This window comes from Porites lutea, chromosome 3 (assembly GCF_958299795.1).
Source record: "Porites lutea chromosome 3, jaPorLute2.1, whole genome shotgun sequence".
Lineage (NCBI taxonomy): Eukaryota > Metazoa > Cnidaria > Anthozoa > Scleractinia > Poritidae > Porites > Porites lutea.
In genome coordinates this window covers 59,129-78,162 of record NC_133203.1, presented here as the reverse complement: position 1 = coordinate 78,162, position 19,034 = coordinate 59,129, and the positions used below count along the sequence as shown (strand labels likewise).

The window sequence follows — 19,034 nt, the reverse complement described above, 5'->3', positions numbered from 1 at the left end:
GGGGGTCTGAAAAGCACCCCCGCCCTCCATGCATGGGGGGTATGGATATTTTCTTGAACCACACATTCCCCAAGAGTCACAGTTAACAATCAAGAAAATACCCGTAGCATTTTGAAAGTGCAGCAATACCTTTATTGTCAGAAAGGTTACTACAGAAACACGAATACAAATGCTTAATTTATATCTTAATAATTTACTTAAGACAGAGTGAACAACAGGTGTTCAGCTTTTCTAAAAAGCTTCTAATCTTTATGTGAGACATAGCTAGCAGCTTCATCATTTCATCAGTGAAATAGAGGCAGTTTAAAGTCCACTGAAAAGACCGAACTTAAAGATGCTTTAATAAGGTAGACTAATATATAAATGTCAAGCAGTGAGGCTTGAATCTGTGCTGTGATGTCTAAATCAGTGATGAAAGAGTCGCATGTTAGTAAGCACCATAGTCATGTTATGTTCATCAGCTGCCTTGATGCACACCTCATCAGCCACAGATCCTGCAGGGCTGGCAATGAACTCCACACCACTCTAACAACAAAACACCTCAGTTTAGGATTCAGAAGGCTAGTGTCTTTACAAACAGTATAATAAAGATAGTGTTTGGGAGTTGTACTTGTATTCTTTTTCTTTATATTTTTGTAATGACGAACTATTGTGAGGGTTTTTGTAAAAACCATTATCACTGCAAAAATAATGCCAATGACGTAGAAAGAAGTCGAGATTTCTAAAGAGAAAGTGGTGGTAAATGTTGAGGAGGAATGTGAACAATGTACATTTTGTCAATTTTACCTAGTTTTACCTTTTACCTTTGAAGTCAAAATTGTGCTTACTCTAACAAATTTGTTAATAAATGATAAGCCTTCCACAAAAGTGTTGGTGATAGCAGAAGTATTTTGGCTAAATACAAGATTCTTGGCTAGTACAGATAAGATAAGCCATTGTAACTTGAAAAATTTAGTCGGCGGACTAAAGTACTTTCTGAAAATCACTTGTGGAATCACATGTTGACTATTATGATAATTATATTATATTATGATATTGGAATGGTCAACGATGACCATTTGCTGGTTCCCTTAAGTGTTTGTGCTGATACCATTGTAAAAAAAAAGTTGAGATATTTTAATAAATTATTAATACAAACCAGATGGGCTCTGTCAATGTTATCTCTAAATGGAAAGAAGGCATCTGAACTTAGAGAAACACCCTGAAGGGTTGCAATCCACTCTTTTCTGTCAGCCTAGTCAGACAAAAGATCATAGATTTTCATAAATCAATTGTGGTGACTGGATATACAGTGTATTTGGAAAAAAAAAATAGAAATATTATTAGCTGACGTGTGGCCTGTCAAGCCTTGAAGGTTCTCACCATCTACCAGTGATTCAACTGTGAGCAGTCCCTTTCAGTCAGTTGAGTCTAGGTTTGCCTTGGCTAGCTGACCATCCAAGGGATGATCACTGTCTAACCTGCAATAGTCTCATGCACAACCTCAAAATTGCAAGTATTGCCAACCTTCCCTTGCTTCTTTACAAAGTCTTGCTATGATATCCCACTAGGACATGACTTAAAAGAAAAAACGGCTTAAGAGAAAATACATATAGCTTATACTAAAACTATTAGAGTGTGTATTTTTCCCAGTTTGATTTAAAATCTACAGTATTTTCTTTCTCCTTTGATGTTAGATTCACAGACCTATTTCACATTTTACTCTAACTTCCACACTTTCCTCCAAAACACCTGGGCCTGGTTGTTCAAAGCAGGGTTAAGATAACCCGGGGTTAGTGCAAAATTTGAATTCAGATATGAAAGCTTAAAAAGCAAACTCAGTTTTATTTGTTTTGCCTACAATTTGATGATTGGAAGCTCGACAAAGAATAGAGAAAATTACCTGGAAAAATGCTTTTCAACAAACGAAAAAGAAACCCAGGTTAAAATTTAAGCCTTGGTTAGTGAACAACTGGGGTCAGATTGCCAGTTAACTTTACTCCAGTGACCACACACCTGAAGTCTCAAGTTGGTGTCTTTACTCACAGGCACAAATGTATGTCAGACAAAAAAAAATCATTATTGGTTTGTGACAGTGTTGAATCTATTAAGAAATTAATAATTAATTTCTTCTTATTGTTCCCTTCTTCATATATGGGGTGCATCAGTTGAGAAGACTGATGCGGTTCTAAATCTCAAAAGAAGGCAACACGTTGGGATGCAGGACTAGTACAACATCACAGTAGTTTTTTAGCATGAGAGATTTCATAATACCACGTGTTTAGTACCTACGATATAGTAGTTTTACAATAGACAGGAATACCATGCCTGTACATGTAGGTTACAGACAGATACAATTCTAGTTTAGTCACATTTTCACTTGGCATCGCAGTAGCAACATTCACTTTTATTGCACTAGCAATTATTTCCCTCCCTTCCTCCCTGAAGGGTTTTGTTTTGTTCTTTTCATGGACAATGTGATCACTTTTATTATTCGATTGAGGTTGTTTTGATTTTTTTAGTTTGGTCATCCTTATTTGTTGGAGTATTTTATTTGTATACTAGATAATACCTTTTAGTTATTTACCATGTATTGTATTTTGTTATGATTAATAAAGGCTGTTGTGTATCCCAAACAATGCCTGGGTTTCTGAGTTTTGCTGATTTAGACCATGTTTTCTAACAATTGGGACTTGAGAAATCAAAATCAATCAGTGCCTATATATATGTGGCAAATTGTAAGATGACATACCTCAGTTAGAAGTTCTGGTGGGTTTTCAAACATTTCTGTCCAAGCTTCTTTATCTGTATCCTGAAGTGAGTGCAAAGAATACATGCTTGGCAACTTGATTTATAATCATAGGTGAATATTCCAATCACAGAAAGTGGACCCTTTGTAAACCACAAACTCTACATCAGCAATAATTTATTGGACCTAGAGCAGGACATTTTAAAGTAGTAAAGCAAGTATTTGACACTTATGGACTAGTTCAGTAGGAAGAGATTCAATTTGTAAATATCAATAGTTGGTATCTCCACATTACGTGAAATGTTTGTTTGTAATATCACCTGCCCAACTGTTCCATTAACATACACATCAATGGCATTTGACATTTCTGCTCTCTTTACTCCCTGAAAAAAATAATACCTTAATTAAATAAGCCAAGATGATGATTGATGTATGCAACTGAACTTGACTAGGTATATTCCTTTGGAAGACCCCAATCGGGATTAATGATCAAAGATCTGGATAGTGGTGCGTCAAAAGTATCATCTGGAATATAATGGCTCCTTTGATGAAGATCGATCCAAGTAATCTTGGATCATAAATCTTGATCTGGATCATCCCAAAGGAACGCATGACATTAAAATGTTTTATTCTACAGATCTAGATGTGCTCTGTCTCAAGATATAAAGTGAATTTTCTTTATCTTCAATCAGCTAACAGTAACCTTTTTTCGTAAGAGAACTGCATTTAGGCCAACAGCAAAAAAAAGAGCTTTTCAATAGAAACAATATTATCAAAACCCAATCAAACATTCTAGTAAATATTCACCTTCTTGAAAACCATACCCATGACTCTGGGGTGTTGACGAAGCCACCTGTCAATCACACAAAAAAGAGATATGTGAGATATAATTAAAGATGGGCTGATATTTAAAGGCAGCTGGGCCAACTCTTACGGTACTTTATGCATAGATCACAGTTTTGGGGGGAAAAGTACATAAATGATGAAAATCGAAGGCTACCACTGTAAGAAAATTCAGTACCTCGTGAAGCATTCAACCCTTGGCATCACAGGGCCTAGTCTATTATATTGCTCCACCATCTTAGCCTTTGCTCAATTTGAACAGTAAAATATGTATTTGAACATCCCTTATCAACTTTTTTGACATTTGTGTAAGAGAGGAGGTTAATGGCCGAATGTTTTTACTTGGGGTCCAGCAGACTGGCATTCAATCGGCTGAGATAACTCGGTGATGTCAGACATAGACACAGTACACTACCACATTTCACAGGTGGATAAATAATAATATTATTATTCTTACCAGTTGTTTGCCTTGTCACCTGCTAGCCTGGTACAGTGGATACGAGACTGTTGTCCTGCTCCAATGCCTATTACCTAATATAGACAATATAAATCACAAGTTACAGGATGTAAACAATTTAAAATGTAGCCTAAAATTTTGCTACAGCTAACATTTTCCATCATTTTGGCTTGAAATAAGAGTATTGTATTTTAAACTAAAACAAAGATTCTGTCGCTAAGGAAATTATATAAGAAAATTGAATTACTGGAGTTCTGGTTAAAGCTTATACAACTGACATGGCTAAGATGGTATGCCCTTAATTGAGTAAGTAACTGATTCAACAACCAATGGAGATATCCCTGATGAAGTGATCATTAATGGATTACCTGCCCATCCTTGGCATAACACACTGAATTAGACTGGGTGTACTTCAAGGCAATACTGGCCACAGTTAAATCACGCAAGGCACTTTTTGGTAACTGAAAAGAAAATGTAAAATGTAATGTGAAATGCATTCAGTATATATCATCACTCAATCCTAATCAAATACATAGACCTGAGAATTGAATGTCTGAAAGATGACAAATAGCTTAAAACTAAAGGGCATGAAGCTCATGCATCATTCAATTTGACCTGCTACCACCCACCCACCCCCCCCCCCCCCCACCAGGCAGCCCCCGGGACAAGTCCAGCCTTTCTGGCCCGGGGTTGGGGAATTGTTTGTCCCGTGGGAAGGGGGCTGGGGCAAATCAAAAATACTATCTTCTCTTTGATTTTGCGAAGTACATGTCATTTCTTGCGCGGTTTGAAAGATGGATGAGGACCTCAAGACTGCGTATTTAGAGGAAAAATTGTTTTAAAATTTGAAACAAATGTGCATATGATGCGTACTCAAATGCATTTTATTTTTTTGGAAAAGAAGGACTGAAACATTTCTTCAGTCTAGCTTTAATATACAAAGACAACTTATATGAAAACGGGTATGAGGCTTTTGATGCATATAGATAAACAAAGATTCAGTGCAGAGATTCAGTGTTCTTATGAAGGGTTCTACCAAGGAGGTTCTTTTTACAGAGTTTTTCTTCTTCGTTTTCATTTTCAAATTCATTGTTCATGTCTTAACTACAATATGACATCCATCATCCTTCTCACAATAAACTCTGGAAAACGTTTATAAAAAATGTGAAAACGTCTCGCATTACATTTGTACGCACCAAAAAGACGTTCCCATAAAAAATGTATATGAGGTTGATGAGGAGCTCGGGGGTGGGGGGGGGGGGGGGTGAATTGCCTCCTGCTGCCTGAGGGTGGGGAACAGATGTCCAAGAAAGAAAAAATTGCAAATCCCTGGGGATGTATGCTGGGGAGGAGGGGCATGGTTACAAGTCAGACTGAACCAGGCATAAATAATGGCAATTTCCAGAAAGAAAACTTAGGTAATAGCAACTGTGATGGTAATTGATACTCAGTTGCCTTTCCTTACGAAACTATGTGGGTGAGGGCAACGGCAACGTCAAAAAGCAATGGGTTTAGTTAGCAAAACAACAACTCTGCACGTGCATCACACTTCTTTGTACCTTTCTTTGCCGTCCCTGCGCAACTAAATTCTAAGTCTTTTTGAGGACTGGAACAGCAAGGCGATAAGTTCTACCATCTCTGTCTGAACTCGAGTGCGGACCCCTCTCTTCAGCTCCAACATAAATTCCCTTCTTTTAAGTAACTGGGCAACTTGGGATAATCACGAAATGACTTGAAAGGGTGCAGAGTCTATTTTTCAGCAAGGTTTTCATGGACGTCGCCATTGTTGGATCATAAGGTCCTATTTGTTGCATCCTAAACTGTCAGTGTGGGAGCCCTCTCCCAATACCAACTAAACTTTCACCAGGCCTCAGTTGTTCAAAAGGTGGATAGTGCTATCCACCAGATAAATCACTATCCAGTGGATAATGCGATTGGTTTTTGTACTACTTATCCGCTGGAGAGTGATTGATCCAGTGGATAGCGCTATCCACCTTTTGAACAATGGGGTCCAGGTATCACTTTAGATGGTGAAAGAACCAAAAACAAACAAACAAAGGGAAATTGGCTGGGAAAATTTGAAGGGAGTTAAGCTGTTACCCTTCTCCTTGCCACTTATTACTATTTCCATTCAATGAAAAAACTCTTTTTATAGCAACAAAATATTAGTTCCTTGTCATACACAAAACATAGCAGGAAAAAAACAATAGCATAAATATGAGGAAGCTGTAAGGGTCATACATTGTTGGTTTCCAAGTTGCCTTGAGCATGATAGCAGTCACTAGCGAACATGTCATAATGAATAGACCACAACAAAATTTCATTATTATGAATGACTGTTGACTGAAACCAGGTATGGGAATCAACAAGTCACATACTTCTTTTCTCTTTGACGGTATGTTGGTAAAGAAACTTTTATCAATCCTGGCATTGTTTCTTAGTTGTTCAAGTTTAAGCCCAAAGATGGTTCGAGTCTCGGATTCAGCAGGTTCATAGTCAGGATCCATCTGCATAAAAGAAAACAAAGGTTAAAAAGGGAAATCTTCTTACTTTTGACTCTTATAATTTAAAATGTGATAAAAGTTTCTCCATCAAATTTTTTCAAAAGTTTTGATAGATATGATCAAAAAATGACTGCTCTATGATTTATCACAACAGGTTCATTATTTTGCTATGGTGCATAATTTAAAGGCAACTGGTATGCTTCATGAATATGGCCTTTGTTACCAGTTGAGGATAGCAAACCATAATATTTTTATGTGCAAGAATCACAGTGGTGGATCCAGGGGAGGCCCCCCCCCCCCCCCCTTATTTTTTAGATCAAACCAAGTTACAATATTTTTTGCTTAGTTTATGTTGCTGAGGAGTGGGAAACTTTTGGAGAGGTGGTTGCACACGGAGATTGGATTGTAATAATAGTAATAAGTTATTAATTTGGTTAAATGTAATTTAACTATGTTGACCACCATCAGCTTAGCAGTCAAGCAGTCCATGAGTTTAGCGGTCAAGAGGTTCATCAGCTTAGCAGTGAAGTGGTTCACAAGCATACTGGTCAAGTGGTTCACAAGCTTAGCAGTTAAGTGGTCCACAAGCTCAGCGGTCAAGCAGTCCACAACCTTAGAAGTCAAGTTGCCCATGAGCTTAGCGGGCATCCAGCTCACATGATAGAACTAACTGTGGTAGCTTTGTACACTGCTAGGATCTTTGAGTTCTTCATCTGTGGAGAGGTTGCTTTAGTGTCTTTTGTGGTGGGTCCTGGCTATGCTCAATCGCACATAAGCTTCTTTTTAAAATTACAGCAGGCCTTTTTGTAGACCTGTCCGACCTACTACCAGACAATATTCAAGCTCAAGAAATCAAAGCCCTCATGTTTTTGGAGGGAAAACTGGTGGTATCAGGGTCTAAGAAACAGGTTGTTGAAATAGCAGACATCGTCACCTGGATAGAAGCCTTCACAATCTTTTGTATGATTCTTTGCCACACCTTTCCCTCTCGCTGGAAAGGTTTAAGGCAGTAAAAGTTACTCATTATTCAGACAGCAGGACGCTTCTCTGACAAATCATGGCTCCACTACAACATCGCCTTCAGAAAAGAAGCAGCAGCCTCAGATTCAACCAACTGGTCTTGCATGCACCCAGACCTGTACAATTTTCACACTAGATCTCCAGCTACTACATCAGTTGCTTCAGGCTCCTCAACTTTCTCTGCCTTGTCACTAACAGAGTCTCCAGCATCTTCAGGCAATTGCCAGTCTAGCCGGTATTGGGCTGGGCTTTTGTTGTACCTTCTCAGAAGCAGGGTCTGCCAAGTTCTGGTTATTTGACTTTTCTCGAGGCTTCCCCCAGCCTCGAGAACTTAACCCTAATGCTGACCACAGTGGAAGCCCCTGGGTATTCCAGGCACCCACCTTCCACTTAAGCGAGGCAGTTGGTTAAATATAATTATAATAAGTTATTATTGTTATTGTTATATCAATCATTATCATTAGGTAATTTGACCTACCTCAAGAACACAGTATTTGCCTCCTTTCTTCTTTTTCAGCACTTCTAATGCATCTGGTTCATAGCCAGGAGCAATTATACCATCTGAAACCTTAATGGGTGAAGAAGCCACAAAGCACAAAACCATCACCAAAAACATATACAAAAACAAAGTTAACAACAACAATGCATGGCATAAAAATGTACCATAATATTGTTACTTCAAGGCTGTGCTGTAAGGAAAATTGAAGGGGCCCCAGCGCTCTGAAACTGTAAAATCTAGGGTGCCCAGCATATGATTTGTACGAAAAATCTGACATTTTCTAGTCACCCTAGGGCAGAAGTTAGGCACCAGGGGTCACTGGGCTCTGCTAGAGGACAGCCCTGTACTTACTGGTTTTGTTTGAATTTGCAAGCTTACAAAAAAAACTTACTACTCCAGGCTGGCAACAACATAAAGCTATGTGCCATCCACATAACAACAGTTCACCAGCACATGTTCAGGGACCTCTACAACTGTACTAGCCATAAACCCTTTATATAATTTGATTCAAGATTACTAGTTTAAGGCTTTTTAATAAAACACTGAAGCGAAAAGCAGAACAAAGTTTTACCTCTCTTGAAATGATTTTTGCTGTTGGAAGATCACAGACATCTGACAGTGCAACCCAGTCACCAAATGATGACATCCTGTCAGCTCCTCTTGCCCTAGCATAAGCCGTGGCCAGTGGTGTCAAGCTGTCAATCATATCATCAACCATGCACAGTTTGGCCTGTTCTTTTGTCAGCGGTTCACCTACAGCTGCTCCAGCTGGACTGACGTGTTTGAAAGATGCAGCTGCTGGCAAATCTAAAGACTGCCGCAACTCCTAAAATAGGCAAAGAGATAAAAAGACTGTTATAGCTACTAAAATGGATGAAAAACAAAAATAATAATTTTGGTCACAAACATACACAGTGAAGTGCTTTCTAAAGTTAGAGTGATTGGTAAATAATTGCTAGACCTAGACCACTTGAGATTCTTTGATTTTGATTTTGAGAGCAATTTTTAAAACAATTATTTTGCATTGGTTCATCATCAAAGGATGAAAAAAAAAAAATGACAGGTCACATCCAACCTTTTTTTTTAAAAATAACTTGAGATCTAAATGTAAGAACAAAGCCTAAGTAACTGAAAAATAACTCAAATAATTTGACTGCTAGTTTTCGATAATTTGAGATCATTGATCTAAACATGGATTTGTCAATTTCAGCCAAAATCTGAATGGAAAATTTTTCTTACAAGCGCTAGTGCAAGAGAAGCAAAGTCCAGATGTTAATGGGTTTAACAGCAGTACCCTAACGGTATAGACTTGTAACTAGATTTGAAAACTGACCCTAACAAGCTGCCATGAGTTAAAAGCATCACAGAGATTGATGAAGCCAGGAGATCCATTCAGAATGTTGACTGGCAGTTTAGGCTCTGATGTAAACAACTGTGCTGGCTTTTGATGGGGATTCATGCCATAGCGAAGGGGAATGTGAGACACTCCTTCACTGTATTTCTTTCTGAAGTAATCAGAAATGGCCTCATCGTAAGCTGCAGTATGACTAAAGGCCTGAAACATATTAAAATAATACAGGTTAGATAAGTTTTGTCCTGTACATCTGTGCAGTTGAAGACTGAAATGTTATTAGCACACGGCTTGGTGGCGGCCTGTACAAGGCTACAATGTACTTGCTCTGAGAGACTTATGACTGGGACATATTATTAACACATGGTTGGGCAGCGTGTACCTACAATGTATTCACTGTGAGAGACTCATGACTGGAACATATCATTAACACATGGATGGGAAGCCTGTATAAGGCTACAGTGTCTATGTTCTTGGGAGTCCCAATGCTTTTAACCAAAGCAAGCCAGGGTGCTATCATTTAAGAACAGTAAAACAATGCCCGTAGCTAGGTTTCTAGAACAGGCCACCATGTCATACTGTTATGAAAAGAACCCTGCAGTAAAGTACAAATGGTTGGTAAACTTAGATTTACACCCACCCTGGGTTGTCAAAAGTAGCAAGTTGCCGGTGAAAATTGCCGCCTACTTGATTAGTATTAGACGGCTACTCTGCTTGGCATTTCTTTACAGATGGTGTGATTAAAATAAAATGTCCCTGAACTGGCCACTTATTTTGACAACTCAGCCATCTACTTCAAAACTTTCTGACAACCATGCCCACCTTTAATGCAAGCATTTTTCTTGTATTAATTGAGGTGTCCTTGTCATCAGTAGAGGTCATTTCATCAGCTACCCTATAAGCAACAGAGGATTTAATAGAAAATTAATATCTAAAAAGATTATTCACGTAGTTAGAGTACACAGAAATGTTAACTTTTATATGTTGGCAGAGTAACAGCTGTGTAGCAGCTATAATTTAACACTAACCTGTTGTAATCTTTAGGATCACATATGACAGTCACCCGTGCATGATTCTTAGCAGCAGCTCTTAAAAGGGTAACACCACCTATAAGTTATTGAAAAACAGTTCTTTATTTCATATACCTTAGCAGCAGCTCTTAAAAGGGTAACACCGCCTATAAATTATTGAAAAACAATTCTTTATTTCATATACCTTAGGCCAATGATGTGCTATCTCCTTTTATCTATCAGTGCTACATTTGAACATTTGCACAGTGAATCAACACCAGAAGATGCATGCACTGCAGGTTATAAGCTCTCTTATAGTCTCAGTATGTAAACGGGAAAAAAAAAGCTGAAATATGGCAGCATTTTTACCAATGTCAATTTCTTCCACGGCATCTTCCATTGTGCATCCTTCCTTTGAAATTGTTTTTACAAAAGGATACAAGTTACACACCACAATTCTGCAAAACATAATTCAGAAAGTCCCCGTAGATCAAGCCTTAATAACATGTTGATAGCAAATCATTTACAGTGTATAATGTTATTTTAATAAGAGTACTGTAGTCTGTAATATATGTTACCTGATATATTCATATCCTTGTTGTGTCATATCAGATTTATCAGCTTCAGTTAGTCTGGCAAGAATTCCTGAAATAAAAACCAGTTTGCATTTAAACTATCCATGTAAATATGTCGTACCGAATCCACACTGACATACCACATATAACTACAATCTAGACAACACAACAAATTTTTACATGATTCAAATATTAGCTAAACTAATTTTGTTCGCTCATTTCTATTCTTAACATTCAACGTTTATCCAGGATGGCAAGCTCAGCCCTGTAAGCTCAATTGGATAACTACTGGTCTGCCATGCGGGAGGCCACTGGTTCAAACCCCGGACAGACTAACACTCAGGGTCTGAGGAGAAAGTGCTGCCTTTGTAAAGACATCTGCAAACACCTAGACTTTCTAGTACACTCAGATATGGACAATAAACTGTAGGCCGCATCTCACAATCTTTGCACAACTTAAAAATACTGTGGAATGTAAAAGAACCAACTGTTTGTAAAGAGTAAGGGATGTAGTCCTTGGTGTGGTGGCCTCTCTCATAGGGGAAGGACTGTTACAAGCTCGCATTATTTGGCACTATGCTCTTGTGGTGACCCTGCAAAGAACTGGCAAACCTAAATAAATAAATAAATAAAAGCAGAGAGGGCACCTCCATGAACAGCGGGGTGTAGAGTCTTCACCCTTCCTCCCAACATCTCAGGGGCACCAGTTACACTGGAAACATCTCTGAAAGAAAAGTGTACAGTTTTGCAATACTAGACATGTGATAGACATACCCCCATAACGAACATGATCCTAGATAAAAAGTGGGAACAGTATAAGAGGTAAAAATAATCATTCAACCTTAGAAAAGATAAAAAAGATCTTTAACTATTGGTGACATGTCATGAAGTTATTAGTAAAACATGATTAGCAGTGAAAAGTTTTTTACCCAACGGTAATGTCAGCAGATCGGAGTTTCTTAGCTGTTCCTCCAGATGCAATCAATTTGAATCCCAGCTCGTGAAGTTTTTTGCCAAATTCCACAAGTCCCTCTTTATTGGAGACACTAAGAATTGCTGTGTAAGGAAATATTACATATGTTAATAAAGTAAAAAGAAGGTCTGTAACCGGGTTTTTCAATCTCATCATCCCTACCCAAATTTTTGCTCAGTCTAGTAAATCTGATGGTTGTTTTCGACATCCCACATCCCATGCATACTTTCACTCCCGAATCTTGTCCCCACTTTGCTTTAAAAATGCCAAATCCTGGCCTTTAGAAAAGAAATATACCACATCCCAAAAAACCTATTCGGGACCCTATAACAAGGAGGTTTGAACATATCTCAAGCACCTTGTGGTATAACAACAATAGGTTTTTAATATGTCCATTAAATGGAGGTGAGATCATTATTACATTTATAAAAATGGACTTATGGTCATTGGATTCTGAATTTTGAGTGGCTAACCAGAATTACCCCCTTAATGACTTCTCTCATAATAGTAGACTTTCTGTTGTGCTTGAGGATCTGAACTGGCAATCATTAGAGCGGTATACGTGCCATCTGACAATCTTTTCAGAGTACGTATCATCCATAATTATTGTTATTCTAATTTCATTTTGTTCTTAACAGTTTTTGTGTATTAAATTCCTTTGAAACAGTTCAGTGTAAAATTCAATTGTATTAATTTCACTGTTCAGCTAGCCGTTGATCAATAATGCCAGTTAAAGTAAAGTTAACTAAGTTATCCACTTAGTTTTTAATCAGTTTTCAGTTGATTTCTTGAATTTAAACCATTTAAGCATACTACTAGCAATGTTAAGTAATTCGAACAGATTCTTTGATTGTGACTATCGACATGGCTCTCCTTCCCTCGAGACACCTGCCTCAAACAATTCTACCTCTTGTTACAATCCAGGTAACAATTACTTCTAAGATGCGCCACTTGATTTGGTTCAAACTGGTAAGAGAAAAACCTTCACAAACCTAACTTTCCTGTATCAGATGTAGCCATCTTGAAAAGATAACTCACGTGGACAGCATCGATTCTTATTGGTTGCAAACTTCCCGCCAAGCAGAGCTGTAAGGGGAGCTGTAATTTATTCATTTCCATATTTGGTGGCTCGACCGTTTTGGTATGGAACATGGCCGCCGTGTTTACACTACCTGACGGGCTTGCAATTTGCAAACAACGAACAGTATTATTACTTTAAACTCACTGTCGATTGACCCAATCATGATGGCTAAGGTAAGTATTTGTAATTAAATTACGCTTATTCTTTCAATACTGGAGTGTTGAGCATTTGGGGGTTTGCGTAAGTTTTTAACTTTGGCATGTTTATGTGAAGCAACAGCTGGAAGCAAGCTGTTCTTACACTAAAGATCAAGTGACATTCGATTTCATTCATTAATCGTCTTTTGGATTAGAAAGATTTACACAATATGCATACCTTTACTCAGTCGAAACAGCTTGACTGAAGTTTCACTGAGGTGGATATTGATACACGTACATGTACATACTCACTGTTTACAAACAATGTCTTTGTAATTCAATTGTAAAGCCAGTGAAACAGAAGAACTTTCTTTAACAACCAATGCGCTTCTGGTTAGCACATTAGTAATAGTGGATGACATCAGCATGAGTATCACTATATTACTGGTATTACCCAATTTCATACCATGAGGGTACTGGGAACAAGCGTTTATATAACGGGATTATCAACACATGCAGGCCCTAGATACAGTCGAACCTCCATTAAACAGCAGCCACTGTTGGGATCCCGGCCACCTAATGATAGTTGGCCGTTCAATAGAGGTGCGTCAAAAAGTAGCATAGTCGTAACTGAAAAATCACTTTATTTGAAGCAAATGCACATCAGTAGAAGCATAATTGGTCCACAACCAGTTGTCACCTACTATTTCGGACTGTATTTTCATTCATCATATTCTTAAAATGAAGCCAAACTAAGAGTATCAGGCGCTTGATGGCCACTTAATAGAGGTGGCCGCTTAACAGAGGTGATATACAACGGGAGAACTGTTGTTGGAATGGCCAAAAGGTGGCCACAGCCACTTTAATAAAGAGGTACATTTCCCATCCTTTTCTACAATTATTTCAGGACTTTGATTACTGGCTGCTTAATAGAGGTGGCCACTTAATGGAGGTTCAACTGTGGTCAGCAATTGACTTGTCACAAGTTGGAACTCACAAGATTCATGTAACAGAAAGCAAGTGGAACAGGCTTCTTAGACTGTGAAGCAACAGAGCAAGCATCAAAGTTCCAAGAGTTCTTAGTCCCCTAGGCCATATTAAATAACATGAAGGACTTTTCCAAAAGTCTGTGTCAAAAAGAGGATACCAAGCTTTGCAATATGCCCAAGTTTGGTGTCATTCAGGCCAATATTGAATAAGATACAGTCATTCAAAACATTGTTAAAAATCTACTTTGAAATGTACTGATTGTCAGTTGCTTGAACATTTTTACTTCCTGTGCATGCACTTATCATTGGGTTGCCTTGATATTTGTTTGTCACAATTATTTTGAGCAAGCATACTTCCAGTAGTTATACTTCAACTCTCCCTTGTCTTTGCCTTCCAGAGTAGAGGGATGGCAAAATATATGAGTAATATTACAAAAATATTTGCAAATCTTGACAGGTTTGATTTCATTCAATTTGTCAACAGAAGGAAGACACTGACATGTTGGCATCAGGTGGGTCATTCTAAGATCCTTTTGCTAGCCTGTACATGCCGATGTATTTGTGTCATTTTTATTGTTAAAGTACTGCAAAAGGTTAAAACAACCAAAAGAGTAAGTTAAAGGGAAAGATGATATTTCATTTTATGGATTATGCAGATGACCATGGACTATAACATTTTTTTGTAACAAATATGCAAACACATATGACTTGCTTCTTGCTCAAGAGACTTTTGTAGAAAGAGCTGCTTTGGGTAGTTTAATATTCTTTTACACTTTCATGTTTTCAAAACAAAATGTATGGCAAAATATCTTTCATCGTAGTTTGATTCTCAGTTTCCTTTGTCTCTTCAAATTCAAACTACAATAGGTAGAAAATAATCTAACCAGACTTTTATATTAAACTACACAATCGTGTACAACAGACCAAACTAATTTTTCAATCTAACAGATGTTGCAGTGATAGGGTATTTGCTTCTTGCATTATTTTAATTCTAGATACTGAAGAGAGCGAGGAAACTCCTAAGACAGTAAGTGTGCTCATGCTCACACCACAGATAATTTGTTTTTTTATTTCTTTTTCATCTGTCTAGATTTTTGACATTTTATGCATTATTAATTTGTAACCTTAAAATTTGAGTTGGACATAAAATATCTTATTACTGGTATCAATATGGTAACTAGATTCATTGGTAGGTTAGAGAGTTTCTGTATCCTTTGTAGGCGGGAGTCATAGCTGAATGGAGTGAAGTCAATCGCAAACTACGACATCATGGTTTCCAACCCGTTATGGTGTTACCATCCAGCAGATTGCAACATCTTCCTGGTGGTAAGAAAACTATAATTTTGAATGTGTCTTTTAATGCTGGTCTGGTGTCTTTGTGCTTGGAATGTGCCAAAATTCATGTACACAGGGTTCAATAGGACTTGAAGTAGGTGTCTCCTCAACCTTCATTAGGCAGCTGTGACAAATGGTGGAGTCGTAAACTGGGGGGGGGGGGGGGGGGGGGTCTGAGACATGTTCCCAAAGAAAATTTTTAAATATATGGAAGCTCTGAGATGCAATATATTTGAAGCCACTTTGGGTATCAACTTCAATATTACAGAATAACTACACAACACATTCTGTCGACTAGTTTTAAAAGTTTTATCAGAGGAACAAACTTTCCACTTAAGGTAAATGTAAAGGAAAAAAGTCTTGTCACTTGGTTATTGTTAGTGCCAACTTGCAAGCTAGTTATTGTTAGTGTCAGCTTGTTAGCTAGTAGTTATTGTTAGTGTCAGCTTGTAAGTACTGTTTAGAGTATTGCCTCTATGTAATTTTCTGTCTGTAAGTACCTGTTTTTGTTACGATTGCAATAAAAAAAATAATAACAAAAATAAAAAAGGATAGCTCATAATAACGAATGTGTTTCAATACCAAGGCATAGTAGCATTTAACATGTACCTTTAGCCTTCTTGGCATTGTCCTTGAATTGACTGAAACCAACAAAACTTAGCGTTTTTTTCCATTTGGCTGCCATTACTATTGCAAACTGTGTAGCACTGGAATTGAGTATCACATGACCATGTTTTACTGTGAAAGGCTGGGCCAAAGTGAATGTCCCATACCCAGAAGTATATGCAGTTGAAAACATGGTGGTTGTCAAGTACGGGAGCAACAGCAGGCACTCTTGTTTGGTCTCAATTGTTTAGATTATTTTGTACAGTATATCCAGGGATGTCCCTAAGAGTAAGGTGCCGGCTAATTTCTCCGGCTGAAAAAGAGCTTATCACCAGCTCAAATTGAAAGGAAAACAAAGACGTGGGAATTTTAGCGATGAAAATGAGTAAAACAGCCGGCTGGACTAACCAAAAAGCCTGCTTATCATTTTCTTAGCTACATCCCTGTATATCACAAAGAAAACTCAAAATCAGATGAAAGGGATAGGTAGAAGACCTGAGCACAAACGAACAAGACAGGGTTGTCAATAGTAGCCGGCTACCAACGAAAATCGCCACCAACTTGGTTAGTATTGGCCGGCTACTCTACTTGGCATTTCTTTACCGATGGCATTTTTAATTTCCCTGGTCTACTTCAAAACTTTCTGACAACCCTGGTAAGAGAAAAGCAGCAAATAAACTGCAAAGTAAGGAACTACAAATTCCAAAGTAGGCAGCAATTAGTCACCGGGTGCTGGCTTCTATTGAGAAGCCTGTGTACAGATCGAAACAGAATTTTTAAATATCACAAAAACTGTATTGCTGGTATAACTTTTACACTCTTTATCCACGCAATGCTCTCAGTTCTTGCACATATAAAAAAGGTTATGTACATGTAAACCAGCCTTAAATTGGCAAACGTATCATGGCCCCAAGAGCTTGCTGAAAATTATGATTCTACAGTTGCGCTTGACCCCAAAACACACTTTTGGGATCAAGAAGTTCGCAGCTCATCATTCTGTTATCATTAAACACCAGTCAGAGTGCATCTAGGAGTTTTGTAGTAATACTTTTGTACATTTCTTGTCTTTCCTTAAGCCTGCCTCAAATAGCTTGTGGCTAACTTTGGGTTCTCAAGACAGTATTGTGTGACTGTATAAGTTAGACAATAAAGTTTGTTTCCCTTTCGTTGTTATTCCTCTTTATCATATCATAGGTCCTTTTGAAAATTTCCATTCTATTGTGAACACTGTTGTGCAATAATGTATTGCTAACATAAAAAAATAATATATAGATTTAGCCAGGGCTAAAAGCGAAGCTCCTGTTAACTCGAATTTATCATTTAAATCAAACAATAAACTTGCAATTGTATTTTACAAATCAGTTAACTTTAGATCACATTCATGTGACTTTTGAGGGAAAGGCTAAGTGATTTTAGAGAAAAATAATTTGCAAACAGTCCAAGCTAAGAGTGAACTTAATCTTACATCGAGTTGATAGCCTTATATGTACACCCAAGAAATAGCAATCATCTTCGATCACATTCAAGAGCCATACACTCTTTTTTTTATATAAGAATATATTTTATAAGAATATCGAGGCTGAAATTTGCGAAATGTTAAGAATATTTTAAGAATAAAGCCGAGGCTGAGATAAATGCAGTATAAATGCAGAACCTTCCAGAGCATAATCTACCCAGCAGATAAAAACAATTTTATTGGAATAAACAGCATTTTGGCATAAGGTAAAAGTCGTGTAGGCCCACCACCCCCCTTTATTACTTAATTGTCCTTGACATAGTTGAAACAAAATCGGGTACTTTCGTTTCCATCACGCTATTTCTGTATGACAAGTGTCGTTTGACGTGACATCTTGACCTCGCTGACTGCAACGAAAAGCGATGGAGCACGTACACAATGTAACGCGATACAGGTCTAGATACCAAACACTTATAATTGATACCCCAATAAATTCTAGAACGGAAATGTTATAAGCTATAATTTAAGAATAATACAAGAATATTTTCAGCCTAAAATCGGCAGAAAAATAAGAATATCTGAGGTGAAACAGTACCATGAGGCACTGTTTTTATCATACAGACCTCGGACAGATCACAATTTTGCAATACAAATTGTACTCATTCAACATTCAGGTCGATCGAAGCACGCGTGGGCTTTTACCGAAACCGTTAAAAAAACTTCTAAAATCACCTATACGGCTCGCCGGTTCTCACTTTTGACAAGCGCCAAAGTCAACTGTTTAAATCAAGATTAATAGAGTTATACGCTTTAACATGATAAAAAATTTATTATTTTTGTTTCTTTACTGAACGGTTTTATAACTATGTGTAATCTTCAAAAGCGTTTGATACACGCGGCATTTTGACTACTCCTGCAAGCGATGTTCGTGAGCGACTGAAAACAAACGGCACAGCGATTAAAATTGCAAAAGAGACTACTAATAATCAATAAAAGGATAATAATTTGGTGAAACATATACAGAGGTAACAATTTACATTCACGAAGACAAGTGAAAAGTGTCTCTGAAAATCCTTGTTTATGTTTTAAGCCGGCTTCCCGGCGTTCGGTTTTTTCAAAGATGAACTTGAGGAAAGAAAATCGCTCAAAGCTTTCTTTTACAGCCAGAATTATAACTAAATATTCTTTGGAACGTTTTATTTCTATTTGCAGTGAGAAAATGTCTAAAGGCGTTTTAAAGTTCTATAAGCTTATAATCAAACCTGATACTCGGTCAGATCGATCATTGTCTCAAATCTTACAAACGTGCATAAACTAAATAGCAGCATAAACTACGCCCGACTTCATTAAATTAGATATAAAAAACAAACATCAAATACAATAATTACTCAGGCTTACCATTCGAGATGCTCTGAAAACTATCAAGTAAGGCCAGAATCGCTTCAGACTTTTCAACCCTCTTACGCATCA

The 19,034-nt window shown here is 37.6% G+C and overlaps 2 protein-coding genes across 3 annotated transcripts in view; one reads left to right on the top strand and one right to left on the bottom strand.

Annotated features, from left to right (window-relative positions):
- Nucleotides 1-109: 109 nt before the first annotated feature.
- On the bottom strand, nt 110-13,091 carry LOC140930073 (bifunctional purine biosynthesis protein ATIC-like). The gene is made up of 18 exons (XM_073379729.1): nt 12,953-13,091; nt 11,917-12,043; nt 11,635-11,711; nt 10,991-11,057; nt 10,782-10,870; nt 10,431-10,509; nt 10,225-10,297; nt 9,385-9,606; nt 8,623-8,877; nt 8,031-8,120; nt 6,407-6,535; nt 4,397-4,489; nt 4,029-4,102; nt 3,536-3,581; nt 3,049-3,111; nt 2,732-2,791; nt 1,139-1,234; nt 110-525 (listed from the first exon to the last, which is right to left on the bottom strand). The coding sequence occupies exons 1-18, from the start codon at nt 13,077-13,079 to the stop codon at nt 406-408; spliced, it is 1,887 nt and encodes a 628-aa protein (XP_073235830.1). The 5' UTR covers nt 13,080-13,091; the 3' UTR covers nt 110-405.
- LOC140930072 (centrosomal protein of 70 kDa-like) overlaps nt 13,090-19,034 on the top strand; it is an 18,809-nt gene continuing 12,864 nt past the window's right edge. Inside the window, exons 1-4 of one of the 2 annotated variants that reach the window (XM_073379728.1) lie at nt 13,090-13,214; nt 14,625-14,679; nt 15,163-15,194; nt 15,388-15,493. In XM_073379728.1, coding sequence (XP_073235829.1) covers nt 14,667-14,679; nt 15,163-15,194; nt 15,388-15,493 — 151 coding nt within the window. In that variant the 5' untranslated portion in view covers nt 13,090-13,214; nt 14,625-14,666. The remainder of the gene's footprint in view (nt 13,215-14,624; nt 14,680-15,162; nt 15,195-15,387; nt 15,494-19,034) is intronic. The other variant, XM_073379726.1, reaches the window with a different exon arrangement.